The 26,315-nt window shown below is 50.5% G+C and overlaps 8 protein-coding genes across 8 annotated transcripts; 4 read left to right on the forward strand and 4 right to left on the reverse strand.

The window, feature by feature from the left end:
* Nucleotides 1-229: 229 nt before the first annotated feature.
* On the reverse strand, nucleotides 230-5,739 carry pld3 (phospholipase D; the record flags this gene model as incomplete). Its single annotated transcript, XM_057295611.1, has 4 exons — nucleotides 230-236; nucleotides 289-357; nucleotides 420-2,151; nucleotides 2,226-5,739. The coding sequence occupies 4 exons, from the start codon at nucleotides 5,737-5,739 to the stop codon at nucleotides 230-232; spliced, it is 5,322 nt and encodes a 1,773-aa protein (XP_057143493.1).
* A 705-nt stretch (nucleotides 5,740-6,444) lies between these two features.
* Nucleotides 6,445-7,590, forward strand: N7519_008839 (uncharacterized protein; the record flags this gene model as incomplete). The annotated part of the gene is made up of 2 exons (XM_057295612.1): nucleotides 6,445-6,814; nucleotides 6,869-7,590. The coding sequence occupies 2 exons, from the start codon at nucleotides 6,445-6,447 to the stop codon at nucleotides 7,588-7,590; spliced, it is 1,092 nt and encodes a 363-aa protein (XP_057143494.1).
* A 547-nt stretch (nucleotides 7,591-8,137) lies between these two features.
* Nucleotides 8,138-12,159, reverse strand: chl1 (DNA helicase; the record flags this gene model as incomplete). The annotated part of the gene is made up of 10 exons (XM_057295613.1): nucleotides 8,138-8,362; nucleotides 8,558-8,756; nucleotides 8,890-8,982; nucleotides 9,379-9,857; nucleotides 10,000-10,170; nucleotides 10,224-10,889; nucleotides 10,940-11,575; nucleotides 11,643-11,809; nucleotides 11,878-11,970; nucleotides 12,051-12,159. 10 exons carry the CDS (start codon nucleotides 12,157-12,159, stop codon nucleotides 8,138-8,140), a joined length of 2,838 nt encoding a protein of 945 aa, XP_057143495.1.
* Nucleotides 12,160-12,725: 566 nt separating this feature from the next.
* On the forward strand, nucleotides 12,726-16,548 carry N7519_008841 (uncharacterized protein; the record flags this gene model as incomplete). The annotated part of the gene is made up of 8 exons (XM_057295614.1): nucleotides 12,726-12,757; nucleotides 12,838-13,561; nucleotides 13,615-13,734; nucleotides 13,784-15,088; nucleotides 15,893-15,935; nucleotides 15,989-16,051; nucleotides 16,107-16,516; nucleotides 16,537-16,548. The coding sequence occupies 8 exons, from the start codon at nucleotides 12,726-12,728 to the stop codon at nucleotides 16,546-16,548; spliced, it is 2,709 nt and encodes a 902-aa protein (XP_057143496.1).
* A 555-nt stretch (nucleotides 16,549-17,103) lies between these two features.
* On the forward strand, nucleotides 17,104-18,903 carry N7519_008842 (putative spindle poison sensitivity protein Scp3; the record flags this gene model as incomplete). The annotated part of the gene is made up of 4 exons (XM_057295615.1): nucleotides 17,104-17,275; nucleotides 17,323-17,480; nucleotides 17,565-18,543; nucleotides 18,584-18,903. 4 exons carry the CDS (start codon nucleotides 17,104-17,106, stop codon nucleotides 18,901-18,903), a joined length of 1,629 nt encoding a protein of 542 aa, XP_057143497.1.
* Nucleotides 18,904-19,872: 969 nt separating this feature from the next.
* N7519_008843 (putative RSC complex subunit (RSC1)) lies at nucleotides 19,873-22,700 on the reverse strand (the record flags this gene model as incomplete). The annotated part of the gene is made up of 5 exons (XM_057295616.1): nucleotides 22,495-22,700; nucleotides 22,278-22,440; nucleotides 22,162-22,230; nucleotides 20,859-22,109; nucleotides 19,873-20,808 (listed from the first exon to the last, which is right to left on the reverse strand). The coding sequence occupies exons 1-5, from the start codon at nucleotides 22,632-22,634 to the stop codon at nucleotides 19,873-19,875; spliced, it is 2,559 nt and encodes an 852-aa protein (XP_057143498.1). The 5' UTR covers nucleotides 22,635-22,700.
* Nucleotides 22,701-23,309: 609 nt separating this feature from the next.
* N7519_008844 (ubiquitin-specific protease OTU1) lies at nucleotides 23,310-24,309 on the forward strand (the record flags this gene model as incomplete). The annotated part of the gene is made up of 2 exons (XM_057295617.1): nucleotides 23,310-23,896; nucleotides 23,997-24,309. 2 exons carry the CDS (start codon nucleotides 23,310-23,312, stop codon nucleotides 24,307-24,309), a joined length of 900 nt encoding a protein of 299 aa, XP_057143499.1.
* Nucleotides 24,310-24,441: 132 nt separating this feature from the next.
* On the reverse strand, nucleotides 24,442-26,015 carry N7519_008845 (serine/threonine protein kinase CDC7; the record flags this gene model as incomplete). The annotated part of the gene is made up of 4 exons (XM_057295618.1): nucleotides 24,442-25,104; nucleotides 25,169-25,229; nucleotides 25,277-25,718; nucleotides 25,769-26,015. The coding sequence occupies 4 exons, from the start codon at nucleotides 26,013-26,015 to the stop codon at nucleotides 24,442-24,444; spliced, it is 1,413 nt and encodes a 470-aa protein (XP_057143500.1).
* Nucleotides 26,016-26,315: the final 300 nt, after the last annotated feature.

Here is a 26,315-nt window from a genome sequence, read left to right on the forward strand (position 1 = left end):
GTATTCAAAAAAGGATTGATTACTTATTGCGCTACTTAGGTAGGGGTAACATAGAGACAGACAACTCCAAATGACTAGCCAAAGAGCCATCAAGGAAGATCTAAGAAAATGAAAATGCATCAATCGCTATAGCGGCGCTCGAGAATTCCAATGCAGACACCAAGTAGGCAAACACGAGAAAACGATTAAATCAAGAGCAAGACGCCGTCAAGTGCAAAGCAATTCGAGATTAGTTGCTATATATCCGTTAGTATCTTGTCCAGGAACCAATACAGAGTGACAACTTACTAGATCTCCAGAGGAGAAATCTGGTCCAAAGCGTAGAGCCAGTTTCCACCTTGTTCCTCTTTCTCGAGCCTAGATGGGGTTCGTCAGTGGATATGTTCTCGGGTCCAATCGAAGCGAAAGTTGAGACATACCAGTCATAGGGCCACAAGATGAGATGGCCTTGAGTGTTGTTAAGGAGGTCCTCTGCACGACCCTTATCCAAATACTCGTCTGCGCCATGAGGGTCACGCTTCGAGCCAATCGTTGTAGCTCTGCGTCTACGTCTCCGAGACTGGCTCGACGAGTTCAAATTCAGGTTCACGGCTTCAGAGTAATCGACATGACCCGGGGTTGTCCGTGACTTCTCCATATCCTCACCAGTGGCGACGCCATTTTCGTCGCTGGTCCCGTTCGAAACATTGGCCAAGAGGTTCGGATCCGACACCGTCTTGAGTGCGGCCTTCTCGTCTATAGACGATAATGTCTCTTGCTTCGCTAGCTGCTCAGACTGAGGACGACCAGTTTCGTTGCCAGTCCCGACCTTCTCGTCAATGGCCTGGGGGCTCTTCGGGTCTGCCTGTGGTCCTTCGGCCCTTGGGGTAATGAAAGACATCTGAGAAGCGATCGACATAGGAGAGCCGACCGTAGCACCGGCTGGAGGAGGACCATTTTGTTTTGGTTGAGGTTGGGCTGGCTTGTTGCCCTGTTGGCTCTGCACCTCTGCAAAGCGCTCGCCATATGTGGCATACTCTTTGTATTCCTTCCAGTTCTTCACCTCGCTGTCGGGCATACAGCGGAACACAGATCGGTAAATCTTAGTGTTCTTCTCGGCGACGGCTTGCCACGTGTCCAGATAGAAGCCATCGATGATCGGGTCCCTCATGCAGTCGTTATCGATGAAGATACGCTTGACTTCAGGAACAGACGGGTGGTGGTGCTTAAGGGTTTCATTGTCTTCTCTTGGTGTGTTCAAACTGGTACCGCCGGTCTCGGACTCGCGGGTCGACGATCCAGTAATTCCATGGCCTTGCGACGGCACACTGCCATTGATCTCAGAGCTGGCATTGGTCTCACTCGATGACCCAGGTCTGCGGTCCTTGCGGGTCGAGGGTGCTCCAGGGGGCTTTTGCTGCGATGATCTCGGTCGCTCTTTAGTACCCTTCCCCTCAGGAGCAATAGGTGAAAGCAGGGCTTCTCTTCCATTGGTCTCCATCTCCGAATCACGACCGACTGTTAATCCGGCCTGAGCAGCGGCTGTCAGGTGATCGGGGCCATCACCTTCCACGTCTTTCCTGTGGTCAGGATTTTCAGTGACGCGAGGATCGGCAGTGAGCTTGCGGTTCGACTTGAGGTTAGGGTTACCACCCTGCTCCCAATCGACATCATGGTTGAAGCTATACATGTCCTCAGAGCGAGAAAGGAACTCATCCTGGACACGATGCCGACGTTCGACCATTTCCCTCTCATCTTGTCGTTCAATGGCCGAGGACGCTGAATTTCTTCGCTCTCGGTTGTCAACTGGGTGCTCGCTCCCCTCGGCGACCTGGATCTTGCGTAGCTCTTCTTCGGTAGCAAAGTCATGTTCCATGAGTTCGTCGACATCAATTCCGAGATGTTCTCTCATCAGACGCATACGCAAGGTATGTGGGAATCGACCTACAAGGTATGGCTTGCCATTCATGCTCGACATCATCATATCGGTGTCTCGCACGACAGATGCAACCTCTGAATCACGCGAACCCAACATGGATCGTTCGTTGATGTTTGCTGATCCAATGATAGCAGCACGATCGTCAACGATCATGCATTTGGCGTGAATATAAAGTTGCTCAGTCACCAGTGCCTTGTGTGGTCCAATCTTGCCCATGTTCGCAGACTGTAGAACTGGATATAATCCTCTGGCTCGATCCCAAGAGCACGAAGACGGCCAAAAATAGATGTCTCTCCGCGGCAGATACTGCGGTATTGACACTGCATGATAAGACGAACACTTGTTCCACCTTCGCTGTCCACGGTGTTCTGGAAGCCTGGCATCAATGGGATGACAATGACGGCGCGCCACGCTTCCTCATTTTTGGCAGCTCGGACAATACGTTCCACTAGGGCATCTCCAATGAGGTTCTCGATCTTTCGGCCCTCAATCTCGCAGGTGCTGATGAAGAACTGATTCTCGATGTAGACGAAATGCTCGGATTCCTCAATCAACTTCACATAGGCATTCATGATGCTGTGCTCGACGACATCGGGTGTTCCTGTCGACCACATGCTGCTAGACCGGAGGATTTGTACCTCGCAAGTTCCATCAAGACCCAAAGCTTCTAAATCAGCGGGATTGAAATCGGGTGGCGGCAAGAGGAAAGGGGTCGGCCGCGTGGGCTTTCGCTGGCGAAGAATGTAATTCCAGCGTTGCACGAAATGGCGAGTCAGATCCCGAGCAGGTTGGCCCACGACATGCATAGAAATGTCATGCCACGGCATCCGGGGCACAACATTGCGATCATACATCTCCTCATACGGCTTATCAAGGTCATAGAAGTCTTGGATTCTAGGATTGGAGTAGTCCTTGCCCGGCCAGAGTTGACAATGATCTGCATCTTTGGGGCCATCAGTAGATTCAAACCCGGTAGGCTTGTCATCGGTCAATTGATGTTGAGGAGTATCCCACCGCCCAAAGCACAGATCGATACCTCCAACGAATGCGATAGTGTGGTCGATGAGACAAAGCTTCTCATGGTGGGCCCAGAAGAAAGTATTTTGGCGGAACTGATTTGGTGATCGCTGAACGAAGATGTTGGGATGAAGATCAAGGAGAGAGAATTTGGAATATTCCGAATCAATGGGAATGGCGGAGTTGATGTTGCGATACATGATCACGAAGACTTTGACGCCTTCCCGGGCTTTCTGTTGCAGGAGACGGTCCAATCGCCATTTCTGGCTGATGGCAGCAGGCCGACGCATGTAAAGCTCTGGACTCAGCCACCAGTCGTGGATATAAATGACATCCTTCGCCTGGTTAATTGCTCGAGAGACAACCCACATGTGGTCTCGCGCATCAACCAGCCACTGCGCAAAGCAGTTTTGTCGCACAGGCGCGAAACTGTCGAACCGGTTGGGGCGCAGCCACGGAGTGTTAGCAACCATGAAGCGAATCGAGTCTTCAAACTGTTGCAGTTGACGCTCATTCCGGGCCAGCAGTTTGAGCTTGCGCTCAGAATTCTCAAGCCGGAGAGTGTGGTGCTGAGGGTGTCTCGCAGACTGCTTTGCAGACTTGGCAAGATCCTTTGGATTTTGCTTGCGAAGACTAAGCTTCGGTGTCTGAATCTTGAAATGGGAATCCACCAAGAAGACATCATAAATATTCATCTCCTCGGGCGAGTCGACGCAGACTACATAGCTGTGCCTGACCAAAAACCACTTGGGTGAGTGGCGATTCTTGACCAGAGACGGGGTGAGCGCCTTTCGGAAATCAAGACCCTTGGAGGACTGGATTATCAGGAATCCTTCTTTGCCATGATAGCTGCCTTCGGCGGCTAGACGGACACCGAGAGCGGACAGCTCCAAGAATTTACATAGGCGATTGCTGTCAGCCCTGAAGATCAAGAACCTAATCATCTTCTGTAGATAGAGCTCAAGCTTCTTTCGCTGCTTCCCAGGGTATGTTTCTTTCCTGGCTCCACCTTCATGGGTAGATGAAGGTCCTGCGGCTGAGTCTCCTTCTTGATTGGTGATGCTCGACTTTCTGCGAGCAAGCGGACCAGATACCCGACGCTGGTGTGCTTGCTGGTTCTGCTTTTTCTTCGTCGGGGGCCTCTCTGTTCCACTCATTCCCTCCGCACCAGTCTCATAGCCGCCCTCTTCATCTTCGTCCTCAAATTCACTTTCAAGGCCTCGTACACCTCGCATATAGGGGAAGGCACTTCTAGGGAATCGAGGGAGACTCGGGCTGTTCTCACTCGTTCGCAGCTGAATGTACTTCTGGGTTCCCAGATGAAGCTTATACTTCAGATGCAAATTGGCAAAGTCCCTTAGCGTGCGGAATATGATCCATTTCATGCGAGTCATGCCACTTCCGTACTCCATTTCGATTCGGAAGACCAGATGACGATCACCGGAGTGGGAATCAATCCGGCTGTCCGTAACACGGACCTTCAATTGCTCCAAAAGGATCGGGATTCTCTTGCTGCCGTGCTCATCTCGTTGGAACGCGCTGGCCAGTATAAGCGCAGCAGGTACGGCCGAAGCGAGTTCAGCAAGCAACTCTGCGGACTTTTTATTGTCCACTGCGTTATCTGGTCTTCGTCGCTGCCCAATGAGTTTCAAACCAGCTTTAATTTGCTTCCATCGCTGAGCACTGGCACTGGTGCCTCGCTCGGTTCGATGGCGTCTCCAGCTCGCCGTTAAGCTTTCATCGTTTCCAGATGGTCCGGCAAACCCGGTCAATCGCCTCAGGTTGCTCGGACGCTGTTCGTCCGGATTGGCATCCGGGCGGTCAGTATAGCTGGAAACCCGAGTATTTGCCCATGGCCGGCTCCTCATCCGCCGGCTGAGCCTCTCGCGGCCTTCGTCTTCTGAAACACCTTCGCGCTGTTGAGGTGTGAAGTCTGTAGTGCTTGCTCTTCGGGGAAATAGATTAGTACGATAGTTCTCAAAAGGTGCGAAGGAGGATGAGAAGTGGAATGATGGTCTGCGTGTCGTTTTAGGCGTTGTAGGGGCGGTGTTGGAGCCAGCTTCCTCCTCCCATTGCTTCCGCCGCCGTTGCGTTTTTCTTTTTTCACGAGTATCACGTTGCTCGCCGCCGCTCTCTTCCGCATCGGCATCGATCTCGCTGCCCTCTTCTTGCAGGGGCTCTGGGAAGCGGAATTCCCCTCTTTCCGACCCCGGGGTAGCTATATCGCCTGGAGCTGGGCGGAAGTCCGTACTTGCACCGCTAGGGGATCTTGAGTGTGATGTAAAATTGGGTGCGGTAGCGAGTAACTTCAGTTTGCCGAACAATGACTGCCTTCCTTTGGGACCCTGATCATCATCGTCACCGTGTTCAGAGGCGGGTCGAGATTGCGACCGGGAGTGGGACGCGTCGGGAGCCTCGGTGTCTGTATCTCTGAATTGTACACTTTGGGCACGGGATGGAGGGGACATTCCGGGGTTGGACGACTGGCGTTGATGGCGACTCCATGGTTGGGGATCCTCGGCTGACCGGTTTGGTGGTCGAGTGCTCAGGGATGACCTGCCCCTTGGTGAGCTCTGCTTCAAAGATGATGGACGCGCATTTTCCTTGTCGCCTAGTATTCCACCTGTTTCATGATCGTCCGTGGGCTGGGTCTGCTTGGTTGAGGCCGCTTTGTTGGATTCAGTGGAAGAAGGCAAAGGGGATGCCAATCTTGATTTGTTCGAAGCCCAAAGGGGCTCTTGCTTCTTTGTGTCGACCTTCAATGAGCCAGTTTCCACATCCTGGTGAATTGAAGAGGCCGACATGTTTGGATTCTGGGGCTAATGCAAGGTGGTTATCAGTTGCAGTTCACGGGATCAACCACTTTTACTTTGTACATACTCAATACACTGTCGAAGAATGACAAGTGACCATTGTCCTAGGATTCAAACAAGTTAAATCCAAGGTGGTTAAAAGAACGGTGAGAACGTGTTGACATTAAAAGGAGCAATAGATAAATTAGTTTACAGTGGAGCTGATCTCCGACTGGAGAAAGCGGGCGGTCTGGGAAAAAAGGGGTTGACACTGCACGTTATGTACGGAGTATAATATATGATATTAGCGGAGTATCTACTATGTTGTACATATCTAGTATCAGTAGTATGGAGTATAGAGTATAGAAAGAAATTTTGATTGAATTGAACTGGATTCAGAGGTGTTTCTTCTTTAATGTCTGTAAAACAAAGTGCCCATGTTATGTCCTCAATCGAGGACCTTGGAGTAACACACTGGAATCCAACTATATATATAAAAATTGAAACGATTTATCTTGCAACTGTCAAGAGCATATAGAGAATATACAACCGAATACTCTGTAATAGTCTCGGGAACTACAGTATATAAAGCGAAGGCCTCGGCTTTTATAGTATACCCGAGTTGCCCTTTAAGATAGCCATTTATCTCCCCGCTATTTAAAACCCATCTTCAACAAACTCCACATCATATTAGGTATTCTTATTACCTGTTCAACCATGACTGATCCATTAAAGTCCTTAAACGATTCAGGCAAGCCCGCACCGGCCATCTCCCAGAAGGTCTACGCAATTGCTGGCATCTCAGTAACAGTCTTTGGACTGGAAGAGCTCCGCAAAGAGGCCTCGGAGGTCGCATGTCTCTGGCTCCTTCACCCCAGATTAGCCACCCAGGAACGTATGACTGGCATTGCCAACTCCACCATCACCGACTGGAACACTAGAAACCAGGACAAACCTTCGGCTAAGGGCCTGATTGCTGTCTCGTTCGACCAGCGAAACCATGGTACCCGGACAGTCGACCCTCTTGCCAACGAGTCTTGGAAAAAGGGGAACCCCCGGCATGCCCAGGATATGTTCTCCATCTTCCGTGAGTGGGAAAGAATTCATAAGGAAAGACATATACAATTCTAACACTAACTAGAGGGCACTGCAAGAGATACATCGCTCCTTATGGACTACCTTCCCTCTTACACATTCCCCAATGGTGAATACAAGATCACCGAGAACCTAGTTCTAGGAGTCTCGCTGGGCGGACACGCAGCATGGAGCTGTCTACTGCACGAGCCTCGAGTCACCGCCGGGGTCGTCATCATCGGCTGTCCAGACTATGTCAATTTGATGGCAGATCGCGCGCGGCTGTCGAAGCTGCCATCATGGACTAAGAGTGACCCGCCTGGCGCCGAGGTCCTTGGCTCAGAAGCCTTGCCGACTTCTTTCCTAGATACTGTCAATCGATATGATCCTGCCGGTATGATGTTGAAACATGTGGATTGCGGGCCGTCGACTGGTCCTTTGCGCGAAGGCCCATTGCCTCAGCCTTCAGATAGCGAGCAGCAGGTGCTCCGGCCGATTCTGACTCGTGCCTTGGCTGGCAAGCGCATTTTGAATCTGTCTGGTGGCAAGGACAAGCTTGTTCCCTATCATCGCGGGGAGGTGTTCCTGAACTGGTTTAAGGAGAGTATCTCGTCCAATGGGTGGTTCGGTGATGGTGCGGTGTCCTTGGAAGATATCATTGACGAGACCGCGGCCCATGAAGTCACTGCTAAGATGGCTGACGAGGCTGTTCGATTTATCAGTGAGACCTTGGCCGCGGGTCCCGATAAGGCGGGTCGACGGGGTTCGGTGCGAGAGTCGAAGATCTGAGCATTAGGCCGTGGTCGTAAATATTTCGATGTCTACAACATAGAATGGAATTAGATGCGATATGACAAGACGTTATCACCCCCGTAGTTCCTGCAATCGTAATGGGACATAGTGACGGACCCCAAATCTACGAAGATGACCGTAGCATTTAAAGCGAACCTGTGCAATAACCTTGGAGGCCTTTCATGCCCCCAGCAAGGCAGCCTCGGTCATCCTACATGAGCACGGCTCAATGATTCAGAACCAACACCTTGCCCTCCAGGAGTCATGGCGATGGGCACGCATGAATCACAAACATTTGAAAAAAATCCTCCTTATGGTATTTGTTTAACACACTGATGAAATCGTAAGGGCATTCGGAGGCCATATGCTATGCTGATTGCATACAAAAAAACCCTTTTTATTTTCGACCGCCCGAACCGACTTGGTTTCGGTTCGGGCAGATCTCATTTTGAGTTCCGATCGTCCTCCATGCTGGCGAACGAACACAGCTAGGGCTTCAAATTGCCCCTATTCACCCGCCTACTCCCTGAAATTTCTCGACGAATCAACGCTTATGCGACGAGCTCAACAACACCACCGGCGGCCTTGATCTTCTCCTCGGCGTCACGGCTGACGTAGCGGGCACGGACGACGACGGGGATCTGGGGAGACGGCCCTTTCCAAGAACCTTGGAGTAGCCGAGGGGCAGGAGGTCGATGACGGGGGCGACATCGGTCTTCTGGCCGCTCAGGTAGGCATCACGCTGTTCAGCGGGGACGAGGGACCAGAGCTGTAAAAAGAGTAAGTCGCAGTTAGCGAAAATTGTCCTTCTCAATGCAAATCCCGTAATTCCTTCTATTCTTGTCGATTGGCCTCCCTCCTCTTTTGCATTCCGTCGCCATTTGTACACCTCCCCTGCCAGACCAATCCACAATTTCTTCTCCTTCATATCCGAATCGACTCGCGAGATGTAGATGTAACGTACCTTGTCGACGTTGACAGTGGGCTTCCAGAACTGCTGGTTGGTCTTGTGGAAGTACCGCATACCAACCTTACCGAAGTAACCAGGGTGGAACTTGTCGATGTTGGTACGGTGGTGGTGCTGACCACCGGCCATACCGCGACCACCGGGGGACTTGCGGTGCTTGCCGATACGACCGTAACCGGCAGACACATGGCCGCGGCTGCGAGAAAATGACAGGTTAGTGATTTGTTGGTGCGATATTGCGACTGCGGTATGACGAATTTGGCTCTTCTAGTCGCGATCGACGAGAAAAGGATTTGATTCAGACGGCACAGGAAAGGGTGACGACTCACTGCTTCCGGGTGTTCGAGAAACGGGTAGGCATCTTGTCGGCGGGGTTGTTTCGACAAGACCGTTGATGTTTGGCGTTGAAGGGATCGTTCCGTCTACAGGATGTTGAAATCCAGGCTTAGAGTGTGCGCTAACAAATTCGCTTGTCCCGTGATTGTGGAACCCTAACCCTGGCTTTGTCAGAACTTATGTCATGTATGGTGTACTTAGGTACACCGCCCATCCCATTCTGCCGGTCTTTTACAACGTAGGGCTTTGGTACATGTACGAATGCCAAAGCGTCCGATGAGCGCGGATTTTCATTAGAAATATGATGCTGTATCATTTGTAGCGTTTTTATTACAGATTGTATCCCGCTATCGCCTTTTTTTCGGCGAAGAATTTTGAAAGTCTTTGCACGGTCATCTGAGCCGCCCGCGTGGGGGGGTGCTGGGACCAAGCTCCCTCTGATCCAACCAGGTAGTTTTTGCTGGATCCGCGGCGACTCATACCGGCGGTCAATCATGACGATGGCGGCATAGTCATTCACATGCCTGATTGCTCGTCCAATGCACTGGTTTACTGCTCGCATACACGAATTCTCGTAAAAGTCCCTGCCCGCTGCCTTACCTGCTGCTTTCCTTTCCGGCTCGGTCCCAGAAGCCTGCTTGTAGGTCTTCTCCTCGAGGTACTGGATTTTGGCCTGCCAGACAGCGCTGCGGATATTAGGAAATGGGAGGCCGATGATAAAGACACCGCGCCCTAGCTTGTCGGAGAAATTAATGCCTTCTGATAGCTTGCCGCCCACGATAGATAGAAGCAAGGCTCCTGATCCCGATTCAACGGCCTCGGTATACTCCTGCAACAAATCGTCTGTAGTGGTCACTGCTTCGCGAGATTCGTAGAGATCTTCTTCTTCCGTTCCAGTAGGTTGAGAGTGCTTTGGCCGTTTCCGTTGGGAATGGGCTTCTTCCATACACTCAGAACATGACTTAGATAGTCATAACTGGGGAAGAACGCGACGACGCCGTCTGGGATGACTTGACAGAGGGTTGCTATCGTACGCCCAAGGTCGGTGACCTAGAGAATATGTCAATAACAAACCTTGTCGAAGTGTGGAACTTAGTACATACCATTTTCTCGGAGTTTCGTGCCTCATATGTAAAATCAAATTCGTTTCCCATCAGCCCTTGAGTCAATGACTGCGCAACCAAATTGGATTTTGGAATGACATGGCCATAGCTGAAAGTTCCTAGTCGTTCTGGGGGCAGGTACGAAAACAAATGATTCACATAATCTGACATCTGTTGAAAAGCATTAGAAAGTTACAATGTCAGAATATATGAGCTGTACTTACAGGAGACATGGTACCGCCAGCTAGAATGACGGCCCTAGCATCTTCGGCAATTTCCCGAAAGTGGTTCGTAGGGTCCAGAAGCATGTACTTCAACAAGACATCATCTTGGCTTTTCTGAAAGAAGAGCCGCCCCTCTTGCGACGGGTTCATAAGAGGAAGAAGAAAGCTTTGAATATGAAACAAAACCGGCATTGTTGTCTTATCCTTGAATCGACCAGGTTGTGGTTGTTGCGAGGATTCAAGGTAGCCGTCAACTTTCCGGGCGAGCTTGCTCTCTTGCAGATACCTAGAGAGCTTATAAGGGTTGATCTGGTCAACTCCCTTTCCAGCCATGAGATCCGACGTTTGCACCGAGCCTTCTAGTGGTCCTTTTTGCTGAGAGATTGACTTCATATGCTCCGCAATGGAGCTCACCAACCGGATGACTTGCGCAACATAGTTTCGATTCTTCCCTTTCAGTCTGTTCTTGAACTTGCGGGCATATGTTGTCAGCTGGCCGATGGCAGTCTGAATTTGACTGAGTGAGACAGTCACCGAATGAATGCCAGCTATTGCATCCATGAGGTTGTGAGCTTCATCGATGATGACAATGTGGCCTTTGACGGAGAGATTGAGGGCCTCACGAGCTGATCTTTGCAGTAGCAAGGGATATGGAAGTGTGACAATCTGGTCTTGAGTTAGAGCCAACGTTATACATGTTCCGGGGTGAAACTGACCTCGCTGTGTTTGATAACTGGACGAGATGCGTAGTAAGGACATATTCCGAGCTTTTTCCCAACCTCGGCAATGTCTTCGATGTCCCTGACTGTCGCCAAAGCATGGTCCCTAAACTCCAGAGCCAGGGCCTCGTCGTCTTTGGAGGGAATAAATGAGCACTTCTTGTCGGCTGCTACACCCGCTTGCTGTAAATCCAAACATTTTTCGTTAATCGCGGTGTTGTTCTCCAAGGCTCGGACTTTTGGATTGATGCACAGGTTCTTTCTGGACCCAAGCGACAGGTGTTTCACACGCTCTTCGAGTTTGGAGAGGTCATCTTTGCTCTCCAGATCAAGGTCACTAGGTATACTAGATGGGAAGTTGACTCGTCGCAATTCACCAGCAAACTGGCTTAGCTGCGAATGCGTTCTTGAGCAAAAAAAGATCTTGATCTCATCATCTCCGTCATCCTCTTTATCTTTCTTTGTCGAGAATTTCCCTTGGAACCGTTCTAGCAAGGCTAAAGTGCTTGCAGACAGGCCGTCAGAATTCCCAGAGTCATTCTGCTTTTTCCGATTTTCTGTGTCGCTGTCATAGTCATCGAGAACAAATTGATCGTCTTCTTCAACAAGTTCCGGTGCTGAGTCGTCAAGTCGCTATTCTTTAAGTTGGTATAATGTTCTCTCGCCTCGATCGGGGGGGGAAGGGGAGGGATATGCATACCAGCTTTTTACGGGGTCGATCTGCGCTGTCCTGGGCCTGTTTCACACGTTCTTCCTCTTGTCGGATATTGGCTAGTCGGGCCTCGAATTCTTGTCTCTTTTCGGTAATAGCACGCCTGGATTCCCGTTTGGCATGTTCTATCATCCATTCGGGTTCATCGTCATCGCCTGGAATGTCAGAATGTCAGAATGTCAGATAGCTGATACCATGTCATATGTTTCACAATGGGACCCACATGTTGCATTAACGGTTTCCTGGAAGGCCTTTCGCTTGTGATCTCGAAGCCAGGTCAAAGAACCACAGATTAAGCTTAGAGATTTTCCAGTACCTGCATAATATTATGGTTAGATAAAATAATAGAATATAACTACCTAGGTAGGTAGATATAATAAAGAATAAGCAGCTTACCAGTTGGGGATTCAAATACAGCGATCTTGCTATCTTCTAGGCAAGCGTACAAGGCCTGCATAAATTGGAGTTGAATATCGTAAGGCGTATAGGGATGGTGGAAATCCATACTCCGTGAGGAAGGTGTACTCCGTATACGTATACGAGAATACCTAAGTACGGAGTGTCTCTCGTAAAGGAAAAAAGGAAGATAAAAATAAAACGGTGGAGTCTTGTAAGGCAGAAGGGAAAAAAGGGGAATTTGCAATTACAATTATTTACATACATCTATACATACATCTATACATACATGTATATGTATACTCTGTAATAGTAGTACCATACTTTGAAATTATTGATTTCCATTTGTCTCACATCCATGGATATGTAATGTATGAGGCTGAGCCGAATATGTACCTAGGCATACAATATTCAAGATCTGATATTCCAAATTACTATTAAAAATACCACAATTCCAATGAAATACTATTAATAACCGTTTGACCTGGCGGGGGTGGGGTCTACTTTTTTTCCCTTAAGCCACTTTGGAACTCCTCTTTTCATTTCCCCCTCTTTCTTGAACTATTGGCACAGGGGGACAATTCCCTAACAAAATTACAATGAACAGACCACCACAGGGTGGTCAGCAACGCCTAGGTGCAACATGGTATCCAGGGGGGGCAAGATGACTTCTACATGCCAGAGGTCATATCCCCATCTCCCCAAAGGTATGGATTTGGATACACATCTATTTGCGATTTCTGCGATTGCTGCAAATGCCGAAAATACGAGTACTAATTCACTCTAGAGTGATGCCAGAAGTGCCCGAGAACATGCAGGACAATATTGCTGAGATGGAATACCGCGCTGACCCCCGCCGGCAACAACAACCGCAATACCAACGCGCCCACACCTATCCCGAGCGCACTTCCTCCGCCGTCCAAGGTCCACCCCAACACAGTCATGTTCATGATCCCAGTTCCTACGCGCAATCCGCGACCTATGACAGCATGGATCACCCGAATTTTTCACCTTTCCCGGTCTTGCGGAACCCACCACCTAACGTCCCGCCCACCGATGAACAGAGAGAAGCGAACTTGGAGCGCGCGCGGATGGCCGTGCTGTCCACCACAGACCCGGAAATGCAACTCGCATGGGCCTTGGACGCTCTCGCCTATGTCGAGGTCGCCGCGCAGAACGATGTCCGCCTCGGTTTGACCCAACCGCCGCGCCCGCAGACCCCGCAGGTGGAGCGGCAGTTAAGGGTCGACGCGATGAACATCGTCGGCTTTCTCGCCGAGCAGCGCCATCCCAAAGCCGAATTTATCAAGGGCATGTGGCTCGAGTTTGGCAAATTTGGCTGCCCCGTCGATCGCAAGGAGGCTTTCCGATCATATTCCCGAGCCGCTGAGAAGGGATATGCGCGTGCCGAATACCGGATCGGAATGCAGTTTGAGAGTTCGGGTGAACCGGAGAAGGCGATAAAACATTATCAGCGGGGTGTTGCGCGGGCCGATTCTGCCTCGTACTATGTGGGTTATCAGTTAGACTGTGTATGACAGTGGAGAGACTAACATACTTGCAGCGTCTGGGAATGATGATCCTTCTGGGACAGCATGGACAGCACCAGGATTTCAATACTGGTTTGGAATACATCCGGCTGGCGGCGCAGTCATGCGACCAGAACGCACCTCAAGGTGCATACGTGAGTTCTATGTTAATTTTACCATTGAAATTATTCTAATGGAGAAAAGGTATACGGCATGCTCTTGGCTCGGGAACTCCCTCAAGTGAGCGTCCCGGAAAGCTTCCTACCCCTTGATCTGAACCTGGCACGTGTCAATATCGAAAAGGCGGCATATCACGGGTTCGCCAAGGCTCAGGTCAAGATGGGTGCTGCATATGAACTCTGTCAACTGAGCTGTGATTTCAACCCCGCGCTGTCTCTGCACTACAATGCACTGGCAGCCCGCCAGGGCGAGCCTGAAGCTGAGATGGCGATCAGTAAATGGTTCCTGTGCGGACATGAGGGTATCTTTGAGAAGAACGACGAGCTGGCATTTACATATGCCCAGCGCGCGGCCCAGAGTGGTCTGCCAACAGCTGAATTCGCTCTGGGTTACTTCTATGAGGTTGGCATCTTTGTGCCGGTGGATATCAAGGAAGCCCGCTCTTGGTACGCCAAGGCCGCTGCCAGTGGCAACAAGGATGCATCTGGTCGGATTGAAAGCATCTCGCGCTCAAAGACTCTGTCTAGAAAGGACCATGAGAAAATCGCGATCTCACGCATCAAGTCGACGCGATATACCGCTCATCAGCGCGGTAATTCACTGGAATCAACCCCAGAGAATATTCAAATGCCAGATCCTTCGAGAATGACCTTGTCTGACGGCCCACCATCCGCGGCTCCTTATCCCGATCGTCCTCACTCTACTCGTCCCCGGCCCCAACAGGGTTATCAGCTGTCGGACACTCGCCCAAGCTCTGCTTTCGGCGTCAATCCCAACCTTCGAACTAATGCACCGCAGGGATATGGTGGCCCACCTCCCCAAGGCCCCGCCCAAGGCCCTGGATCTCGCACTCCGTCTTATGGACCTAACGGACCCATGAATTACCGCCAGCCCGGCCCTGGAACACCTCTCAGCGCTCCCGCTGGACCTACAAGCCCGCAGGCTGGTAACATGACCAGTCCCGGCGGGGCTCCTCGTCTTGACATTGGCTATTCCGCACCAATGCCGCCTCCCGCTGGGCGACGCCCACCACCTCGACTTGACTCTGTCCCAGATCGCAAGCCTATTAGACCTCCTGTTTCTAGCCACAGCGGAATGTCCTCGCCGGGTGTAGCATCTCCTCGCCCGCCTGGTTCGCCCTCATTCCCTCCACGTACGGAGTCCCGACAACCGTCTCACGGCTCGGGTGCCTCCACGCCACAGCCGGCGCCCTCAGTTGCGTCGTCGACTTCGTCCGCGCCGCAGCAGAAACCCGCCAAGCCGCCAAGCAAGGGACCCAAGACCTTCGAAGAGATGGGTGTTCCTAGTGCCAGTAAAGACAGTGATTGCGTATGTTAACCCTACTTTTTTTGGGGCGATTGGACTCGAACTAAAGCTGACTTCTTGCAGATTGTGATGTGATACCCTTATGTTCCCTTTTTATCCAAACACGTTGGCTGTCTCCGTTCAACTTTGCATTTCCCCTACTTTCTATAATCCCGGGGGTTTCAAAAGTTTTCGCCGTCCGGGAGGCGAATGGTCTCAATGGGTCTCCTTGTTTCCACATAACTGCATTTGCACCCATTTCATTTCTGCTTTGAGCCTTTCCCCCCTCTGGACATATTATCATTCGGCTTGTAAGTTTGGGCATGAATTAGATATCAGGAGTAGTTGTGAATTTATTGTTTTGATTGAAAGCTCAAGACTCTTCCAATTGTAGTGTCACTTCTTCCACGTGAGATGTGAACTTCATCTACTTGTACCAACTCAGTGCAACTCAATACAACGTCTTCCCAATCTTTTCAACATGGCTCCACGTAAGCCCAAGAGCGATGTATCTGCTGGACATGATGGTTAGATATTCTCTTGGTCAAATTGTCGAAGCTGACCTACTGACTTTGACCCTCGCAAAGATGCTTCAATGATCCGTGAATACCTTCGTGAGTATCCGACCAGTACCTGGACCTTGACATGTGTTTGCTCAATGAATTATTCGACGAACTTGCAGGTCAACAAAAGTATGTCGGCTCTGATGAGTTGTTTCTATACGTTGATCAACGTGGTGGCTAACATCGCCCGGCACAGTCGTCCATATTCGGTTCGCTCCCTCTTCAGAACAGCCTTGAAAAAGACTGTTGACCAAGCATTCCTTAGGCCATCGACGTTTCTGCCAATCTTCACAACAAAGTGACCAAAAGTAAGACTGGTTCTGTGAGCTTGTCTGTGCTTTCCTAATATATGGGGTTCTAGCGCAAGCCGCAAAGCTTCTCCGGGATCTGCATGAGAAGAAAGAGATTGAAGGGAGAGTTTCTGGTAAGTAGTTGGGTATGCTTGAAGATAGAAACATGCTAAACCAAATAACGTATAGGCAAACAGACAGTCTACCATGCCCTACAAGATCCCTCGGATATCATATCCCCAGAGGCAACCGCGGCTCTCAAGCTTGACATCGAAAGGCTCGAGGATGAGCTTGCAACTCTAAAGGCAAACGAAAAGAAGGCCCGAGTGGCATTAGCAGCCCTGCATGCAAAGCCCCGGATATCCGATCTCCGACAGGACATCAGCCGTCTCGAGAGCGAGAAATCGACAATTCAGGCTCGCTTAGCAAGTCGTCACGAGGGCGAGCCCGTTCAGATGTCACCGGAAGAAAGAGAAAAGCTCGAAAAAGAATGGAAATATTGGCAACGACATGCCAACGTGCGTCGTCGCATCTGCCGCGATCTCTGGGGACAATGCTCAGAGGTACTTCCGGAGGACATAACTGCGGCTGAGTTGTGGGTGAGTCTTTTTTTTTTCAGAATGACGAGTGACATAGCCCTAGAGGATCTCCAACCGTCAATGCTTTGGAATTCTGACAAATGTTATCAGGAATCTTTGGGGCTTGAAGGAACGCTCCAATAAAAGGTCATCGCGGAGTGGTGATCTCTCTAACTAGTCCCCACTCGGGTCACATCATTTGACTATGGTGTACGATGTGCACGTTTACTATTCTACTTACTGCGAGAACTACAGAGGGATTCTAGAGATCTTAGGATTGTGTATTCTATTTCCGATGAAGATCTGATTCGCTGGTATGCAAGAACAGCTCGAGTATGGAATGGAGGCAACGAGGCGAACCGTAATCAGATGGACATTTTCATGAGAGAGGCTGTGGTGAGATTGTATAAGATAATGATGTTATATACTATTACCTAGGTATCTTTTTAATTATTATTTTCATGTATTTCTACACTTTCCAATTTCATATTTCATAGTCTCTTCATACTCTTTTCTCGAGTTGTCGGGGCTGTGAAAATCATCTAAATTCGATCCACCGCCCAGCCTATCTTTCCCCTCTCCAATCTCCAAACCCCTCCCACTTCTCCATGCAGGTGTCTTCTCGTCCTCCGTCATCTCGTCGACCCAGTCATTCAGAGATGAGAGGTCGTGCGCCTCTTCCGGTTGCTTCTGGGGCGCCCCAGAATCCTCAGAATGGACATTCTCGCAATCCATCAGCACTTGATGTTGCCCGCAGCCCGCCGAATCAGAACAATAAGAGTAAGTCCTGACTTCGATTCATTCATACCCATTATTGCAATGTCTAGAATGTGAGTTAATCTTTTTGCAATCGTCCATGCAGATACCAAACATGTTCCTTGCAAATTCTTCCGCCAGGGTGCCTGTCAGGCAGGCCCCGCTTGTCCTTTTTTTACACTCCACCGATGCCGGAATTGACTATGCTCCTTGCAAGTATTTTGCAAAGGTATGAAATTGGCACTGTTTCAAAGTTATCCTCTCGTTGCGCATTTTCCGAGGCTATCGGAAGTTAACGGGGCAATGGTTTTAGGGAAACTGCAAGTTCGGCGCAAAATGCGCACTGGCGCACATCCTACCCGATGGACGGAGAGTCAACCGGCCGACTGGGAACATGGGAATGGGAAGCGGCCACCTCAATCTGGGTGGCCGGGTCAATCCGCAGGCCTATGTCAACCAGGACTCCGCCTTGACCAACTCGGTGCTCTCCCAGCAGCGCATGAACGGCCACGAGCAGCCTCGATATGCCCCACAGCTGGCCCCGCAGGAGGAGTATGGATCCCTGCATGGGCAGCAACAGCCATCCTATGATGGAATCCCCACGATCGATACGGGCCTGGCCTCCGATGCCGGCTCCAAGTATGGATCTCCCGCTGAAGATGTCCGATATCCCATGTCGCCTAGTAATAACCACCTTAGCGCTCTCGACGCGGGGCTCCCGGCTTCATTCGACAGCCAAGGTATCTCTCATGCCGCCCGTTACGGACCGGTGGCTGCTTCCATGCCCTCGCAATTTGGATTGGAATCGCCGCCACCCCAGAGACCGGGACAAGCAGATGTATTTCGGAACCTGCGCGACATCGGTTATGGTACCAGCTTGCGCAAGCCTTCATCGAACATCGGATCTTCTCCCCCTGCTCCCGAAGATACAGTCGGCACCCGATTCATGCACTCGTCGCGCCCCGTCAAGCCACGCATGCTTTCTGCTAGTGTTCCTCGTCCCACAGCCCTTGAGGACTGGGATGAAAACTTCCCTATGGAAGAGGATTACCTGCCAGTCAACTTGCACGATGATGTTCTGACCCCGCAGGAAAAGCTACGCCGCCTCTCCCGAACTGATAACGACCTAAGCTCCAGCCACCGCGACATCAGCGGCCTCGGCATGACCAGCACCAGCTTCTCTAAGACTGGTTCTCCCTTGGCATCTAGCCCGTCTCGATTTGGTGCATTGTTTGCCAAGCAGCGCCAGCGCAAGGAAGAGGAATCTCATGGCTCTTCCTCTTTCCACATCGGTTCTCCTCTCCGTGAATCATCGCTGAACCCAATCACCAGTCCTAGCCTGGGACCCATTGGCAGTAGCCGGGCATCCCACGAAGGGGCGTCGTTTATCTCTCAGCCCCGGACGTCAATCCTCGATGTCGATGATTTCTGAGCAGCTCGGCGGCATGGGCCTTCACCCTGGTTCTGCTCGCCAGTCGTCTGCTGGTCCTAGCGGGCCTACCGGCCGCCTTGACCGAATCATCTCCTCTCCTGTCAACACAAGTAAGATTGAGGAGGAAGAGCAGAGTGACCTGGTCTTCGACATGGAGGAAGAGGTCGGCAACAAGCGGAACAGTGCCTCATGGAGTGAGAACAAAGAAAGTTCCTCCTAATCTGCCCTCTTTTTTTCAACCAATTTCATCATGATTCTTCAAATCCAAGTCCAGCATTGCGGCATGTTCATATTCACCAAAAACACAGGAAAAACGGTATTGGAGTTCAATTGGGCAACATACATCAAGGCGACAAAACAAAGGAGGGTCCAAGACAATACATCATTCTCTCTCTTCAAGTGAGATATCTGGTTCGGCAAAAGACAAAAGGCGACAAGAAAAAACAACTTCACATCCCTCTCATCATAGACTGGCACTCAGCATCATCTGCCTTGTTTCATTCCATTTGGAATCATCTAGACCAGTCATATGTGTTTCTCATTGCCGGGCTTTCAGAGGATTATCTGATCAGCCATTTACTGTATTAATCTCTGCCTTTTCACTGTTTTTATTCGTTTCATTTCTGGGTATCGCAGGGTGCCTGGGTTGACATATCTCGACTCTCTTTTCTCTTTCATATCTGCTTTTGTTTCATGATTACACGACCACTGCGATCACTGGTGTTTTCTAGGTGCTTACTTTGTCTTCTTCTCCCTTGTTCTTTGTCCCCTACTGTCGGAATATGCGGTCTTGATTCACAGGACTGCAGGCATGTACAAATTGGAGATGTGCAAATAAACAATTCCTTGATCCTTTTTGATCTCTCGGTAGATAATTGTCCAGTAGATATCTTCAGGATGCAGTTTACTTGACAGCAGGTTGATATTCAAACTGTTGTTGAGCGCGAATCGGTATATATAAAATCACCATGGTTCGATAACATCAAATTGAAATTTAGTGACAATTGTGGCTAAAACCTCCATATTCTTATAATTGACATGCGCGATTTAACAATTGAAGCTTATGAAGGCTTGAAATAAGAATCAATTCATGTTCTACCTAATCATACACATTCCTAAACTAAAGTAGACGCCTTGAATTACGCCTTTCGAAACCAAATCATGAAACTACGCCGATATGTTCATATAACTAAGCCTCGTCCAGGTACAAAGCAGTACCTTTCAAATTGACCAAACCATCCTGCGCAGACTGAGCCTGGATCTGCTGCGTCTGTTCCACAGCCTGGCGATCTGCCACAGCACTACGCTCTCGCGTTCCATCAAGGTCCATAATATCATCATCCCGAGCTTGATGGAGATATCCATACAGTTGATCTGTACCCGTAACGATGCGCTGCACCAACGTCTCAACCGCTTTGCCAGTAAGCGCCTCGGCACGGCCCGCAAGCTCAGACTCCACCTCAGCGCGTTGGCGCTTCGCAGCGTCTTCACGTTCCGCCCGCTCATCGGCCAACTTGCGTTTCCGCTCCTCGACCTTCTTTTGGTGCTCCTCCTTGGTAGCAAGATATTTGAGGGAATGACCAAGCTTCTGCTTCGAGGGCGGGATGAAGTCCACCGGCGGCGCAGAGAAGAAGAGCACGCGGCCGTGGTCGTCGCAGTGGAATTGGCCGCGGATGTCTTCTGGGATAGCGGCGTTGGCTGCGTCACTCAAGTGGAAAACTTCCACGGGTCGCGGGGCGTTGGGGTTGTACACGGCTGGCGGGGCTTGCATGCGGTTTTGGGGGTAGCCGGTGTACGGCGATGGCTGGGCCGGTGAGTATGTCTGGGCCGGTGGTGAGGGCTGATATGCGCCCGCTGGTGTTTGCGGATTGGCGAGGTTGCTTGCGCGGCGTTGGAGGGATGCTGTAAAGGCTTGGGATGGGGTCATTTGATGGAAGCCTGGTGGGCGGATGGGAGCAGGAGTGGTGTGTATGATGACCGGAGGTGCTGGTGGAGCACGTGTTTGTGCAGCAGTGCCTGGGCTCATGGCCGTCCTGGGGAGTGATTGGCTCAGTTGACGGGGTGCTACGGACTGGGGCAAAGAAGGAGGAGGCGGGGATGGGGTTGGCTCGGGTGGTGGGGATTCCTAATGCTGTCAGCTTTCTAGGATCTTTTGTCATGTGGGAAAAGACTTACATTCTCATCTCGTGGACGGCGGTGAACAGCGCCGACAATAGGGGGTGCATTGTCGGCTCCCCATGTCGGCCGAGGAAGGTCATCGGTCTCCTTGGAATCCTCTTTGAGAAGATGCTTGATCGGACTAGGAATTTTCTTGATCTTGCGCGGCACATCGAAGAGATCCATCTCGTAGTCTTTCTCTCGCACTTCATCCGGCAGACAGCTGGCCCATGTCTTGATCTTGTTCAACTTGTGTTTCTCCTCATTGTACCGAGCCTCACACACGTATATTTCCTTATCCGGTGCCAGATCTCTTGGGCGACCACGGCTGTAGCGGGTGAAGAACATAACGAAGCAGCGATCCACAATCTCATCAATCCGGTGGTCTCGGTATTGTCCAGTCTTCACGACCTCGTTGGGGTAGAAGTGCTTCTCGAAGTGATGGACTGTCTGCTCGGGACGGTAATACCAACATGCGTTGATCCATTTCTCTCCATCGGAATCCTGCCAAGTTCGGTAGATCTGTGCAACGATGGGCTTGGTCACATCGTTTTGGTTTTGGATATGAACCCAGTCGCCAACCTTCCACAGTTCACCGCGGTGGAGAATACCATCAGGGAGTGGGAAGCGTCCGTCTTCCATCAAGAACTCACTGTCAGGCTTCTTCTTTTCTTGCTCGGCCAACTTTCGTGACTCGGTTTGCAGATCCACCGCATCCTTGAAGATCTGACTGTCGGACTGGTTGTAAGCCTTGGCATTCTCGAACATGAGATCAAGATCGCGCATGAAATGGTCGACGGAGTTATACTTCTTGCGCTTGGACTTGCGCTTGATAATGTCGACGGCGATGGGTTCCTTGATCTCCATGTAGTAGTCCGGATAAGCGGCTTTGTCGGGGAGGCGTTCAAAGTGTGTGATCTTCAGGTAGCCACCGGCGCCCTTGAACTTCCGAATTCCCTTCAGAATTGTCTTGATGCGGATTTCCATGGGTGTGTCCACGCGGGGAGGACGGCCTCGTTTTTTGCGAAGGTCGGGTTCATGCTTTTGAGTCATTCCACGCTTGAAGCCGGGCTTGGGACCGGGCTTCTTTCTTCGTCGGCCCTCATCCTCAGAGTCGTCATCCTCATCTTCTTCTTCCTCCTCTTCTTCCTCCTCGTCGTCAGGCAGCGGATCGGCCTCTGGGATCTCTCCAAGATCGGGTAGCTCTGCCTCGTCAGCAGGGATTAGGCCTTGAGCGGCCAGCTTTCTGAACTCGGAGGCGAAAACTTCCTGGGAATTGTCAGTTGAATGCCTAGGGTGGCCGAGTTTACTCCAAACATACTTTCACAACAAGCGCATCTTCGTAGGCCTGTGATCTAGGTCTGTTGTATGTTTGCGCATTGTGCGGGATCTAGATCGTTAGCTACCAGCAAACCCTGGAGGCGCGCAACCACTCACCAAGGCGCAATCGCGGACAAACTCGGAAAAGTGCTTGTATTCCCGTTTGTTGATGCGCGCTTTCAAAATACTCAAGGCCATCGGCTCCTTGATGATATCGTAGTAGTCGGGAACATAGCGCTTGTTGACACTGCGATGGAACAATCGCGACGGGTCATGACCACTGCGCAAGAAATAATTAGCCAGCTATCGTTTTATATGTCAGGGTCAATCGCACTCTTCTTCTCGATAGTCATAAATTGCCATGACCACATCCATCATCAGTTTCCATGTTTCGCGGGTGATCGCACCGTCATTCTCGATGGAGTTGACGGGTTGTTCACGCGGGGGTTGCGATAGCTCCTTCTCGGACTCCATGTCGTTGGCGACAAGCGCGTTTCCACGCGGTAAAATTGGCAGCCGTTGAGATCAAAGAAATCAAAGAAAGCAAGCCAGAATTCAGGTAAGACAGTAGGGGAAGCCTTGAAGCCCTGGAGAGGTCGGAGAATGTTTTACGAGCGCGTGAAGCTGTTGCTGACTCAGCGACCTATTTGACGTTACGGTAATTTCATGACGAGATTCATGACAACCTTGGAAGATTCATGACGATAACCTCACATTCTTCATGAGTCTGTGTATTTGGACTACATCATGGCATTTATATTCACATCTCTTCTATCGGTATTTGTGCTATACTCGCATACTGTGGTTGAAATTGTCCTTCAGGAACAGACTTCGTACTGTCAATATACATAGCCCTGCAAGGCTATGGTTACTATGATTAGTCTCAACCCTGTTTGCAGCGGTGTTTGTGACTTTAATGTTTGGGATCTGAAGGAGAAGAGAACTGATTCATATACTAGTCCTACTCTTCTTGCCCCAAAAAAAAGGGGAATCCTATACCATTTGGCTTACTTCGCAGACTGCTTCCGGTATACCCATACCCCACACGGCAAGTCGTCATATCTCCCTATCAGTGGAATTTCCCAAGGTTCTGAAGGTTGTCCATCTCACAGTTCTCTAAGCTCTCTCCCTCTTCAAGACTTCATCACCATGAGAATTCGAGTCCGTGGGCCTTCAGGCCAGTCAACTGTTACCTTGGATGATGCCGCAACTATCAAAGATCTCCGAACCCAAATTGCGGAGAAGACCGGCCTTGCTACCTTCGACGTCAAATATGGATACCCTCTCAAACCACTCGAGCTTGACAGTTTCCAACCAGACCAGGGGATATTAGAAGTCGGGATAAATTTAAACGGAGAGTCACTCATCGTCGCACAGAAAGAGGGGGCCAGCCGAGGCGTGAGCGACGATGCGCTAACAGCTCGAACGGCGCCACCACAACCATCACAGCCATCGCAGCCACCAATGCCGCAAAGACCACATGAGAGCACCGCCGAAGACCCGCCAGAAATAGCCTCCCCAGAACATGCTGGAACGTTCGTTCTCCGGGTGATGCCCGACGACAACTCGTGCCTTTTCCGAGCAGTTGGCGCTGCAGTCATGGGCGATATGGACACGATGGTTGAGCTGCGATCAATCATTGCAGGGACCATTCAATCAAATCCATCGGAATACTCAGCAGCAATTTTGGGCAAGAAACCGGACGAATACTGTACCTGGATCCAGAACGAGGACTCGTGGGTGGCGCCATTGAGCTTAAGATTCTCAGCGAATACTTCAATATCGAGATATGCTCCATCGATGTACAGACTCTGAACATGTTCCAGTTTAATGAAGGAGCACCGACGCGGTGTATTGTCGTGTACTCGGGGATTCACTACGATGTCCTTGCGCTGTCCCCTCCCGGCCACCCTACACCCATGCCAACCCACTGGCACATGACGACACAAAGATATTTGAGGCCGTTGATCCGGTTGTTTTGGAAAAGGCCAAGGAATTGTGCGGGGTGTTGCAAGGCAAGCACTACTACACTGACACTTCTGGGTTTACTGTTCACTGCAACATCTGCGGGGGCACATTCACTGGAGAGAAGGGCGCTACGAAGCATGCCGCGGAGACCGGCCATTATGATTTTGGAGAGGCGAGTTAGTATTACAATAGGATAGATAAGCATACTGCGGGATTGTCTAAAGTCATGAAGGCTGCTTCATTGTCATGAATAAAGTGGTGTGCTGTATGGCATAGAACCACTCTCACATATCGTACAAAATAGTCTTGGGTCTCATAGCATGGCAACCTCATCTGCATCATCTTCCTCCTCCTCTTCTCCTGATTCTGCGCTTTCTTCTGGGTTACCTCCCCATTCCACATCATGGTGAACGGGATCCGTGAAGAATTCATGCTGCAGGGCATCCGCAGCACTAAGCCGCTTAGACGGGTCCAATTCCATCAGTCCAGACAACAGGCGCGTTGCTTGCTGTTCGCTTTCCGTCAGATCTTCCACACAGCTTGACCATTTCACTAGCTTCTCCCAGCTGTAGCCTTTCTCGCCGATGGTTGGGATATTTGTTTCGAAAATCTGTCCATGCATGGCCGCGGCGGTCTTCATGCGTCGGGTGCCGAAGATGCTCGACATTTCGATCATTGCATCGATATCGTCGGCAGAGTTGAAGAAGGGGAACCGACGTCCTAGTAGAGTTAGAAGGATGACACCCACTGACCACATGTCAATCTTTGTGGTCTGCGATGTGCATTTAAAGAGAACTTCCGGGGCACGGAAGCCTCGAGTCCCAGCGCGATTCGCTCGCCGTGATGGCCGTGAATCGTTCTTGGGGTAGCCAGCTGAAAATCCCGTGGATGGGGGGGTTCTTGGAATAGTAGCTTGAAAGGATCCGGCTTCGCCGGACGTAGCTTTGGTGAGTACATAGACATGGGCTGCTGTATTCTGAACCCTGGCGCTGTTGAGAAAGTCAGTAAGTGCAACAACATATAGCAGTCAAGAATCGTACCTCTGCAAGCCCAAAGTCGACCAGGACACCTTCTTTCAGATCTGGATTGTAGAGAAAGTTGCTTAAAGACATTAGTATGGTTCAGGGCACCGAGTATGATACACTTACGTCGGTTTGATATCACGGTGAAGGATATCATGTTCATGTACCGAGTTCAAGGCAGTCATAAGAGACCGTAGATAATGGCGCATATCTGCAACCATGAACGTGCGATATTGGATGCGAAAGTCGGTATGGGGAAAGTAGGGCAACACGGCAACCACTTGATCCTGGTATCGGAAAGCAGTGATCAGCGGGCAAACAGACCCGCATCCTCTAAGGTCATGCAGGAGTTCTAGCTCGTTCTGGATCCGCAGCGGGCTACTCGTCACATAGATCTTCTTCAATGCGACAAATTTTGTTTTTTTCCGTCCGGTTGGCTCGCCTTCAACTCGTCTTCGTTTGGATGGAGGCTCCGTATAGTTGCCTTGGGCTGGTGTTGAGACATCCCAGTCGTTCTGGTGTGCGTCATAATGAAGGTCCTCTGCTTTGTAAACCGTGGAGAATGTACCTATTAGGCCCGTCAACAAAGACTCCCACCAATAGCGGAACCAGTTATACCTTCTCCGATCCTATTCACCAGACGAAACCGATCTGAAATTCCTGGGAATGTGTCTTCGAGCTTTCGCATATCCTCCCTGACCGATTCGTCCACCTCTTCCTCGTAGTCACTCTCCGGGGGTGCATCGCTTTGTGAGACTGGTTCGTCATCCTGCGCCAACGAGTATTTGTGTTTCAATTGTGGCTCTTGGAAGGAACTGCTGTGCTTTAGCTCAAATATGCCTGGGGCAGCGCGGAGGGCCGACATGGCGGCACGGAAGACAATGAGGAGTCTATGACTTGAATCTGTTGAGTAATGAAGTGGAAAAGCAAAGTCATAAGATCATGTCGCGTGTTAGGCCAAGGTCAAGTCCTTTCAATGTTTATCGCAACTGCCACAAACACGGACAAACGTGGAAAAATTACCATGCGGTGACAAATATGACAATACGACTGCCGGGAAAATCGATCAATACAAGGCGGTGAGGTACGAAATGTGAGGGGTCTCCCGCATTAGCGGTAAAACATGACAGTGATTACATAAGTTGGACCGAAAAGGGCAAAAGCC

This window comes from Penicillium mononematosum (genome assembly GCF_028829835.1).
Source record: "Penicillium mononematosum strain IBT 11891 chromosome Unknown utg000005l:1.0-9366267.0:1.0-9372171.0, whole genome shotgun sequence".
NCBI lineage: Eukaryota > Fungi > Ascomycota > Eurotiomycetes > Eurotiales > Aspergillaceae > Penicillium > Penicillium mononematosum.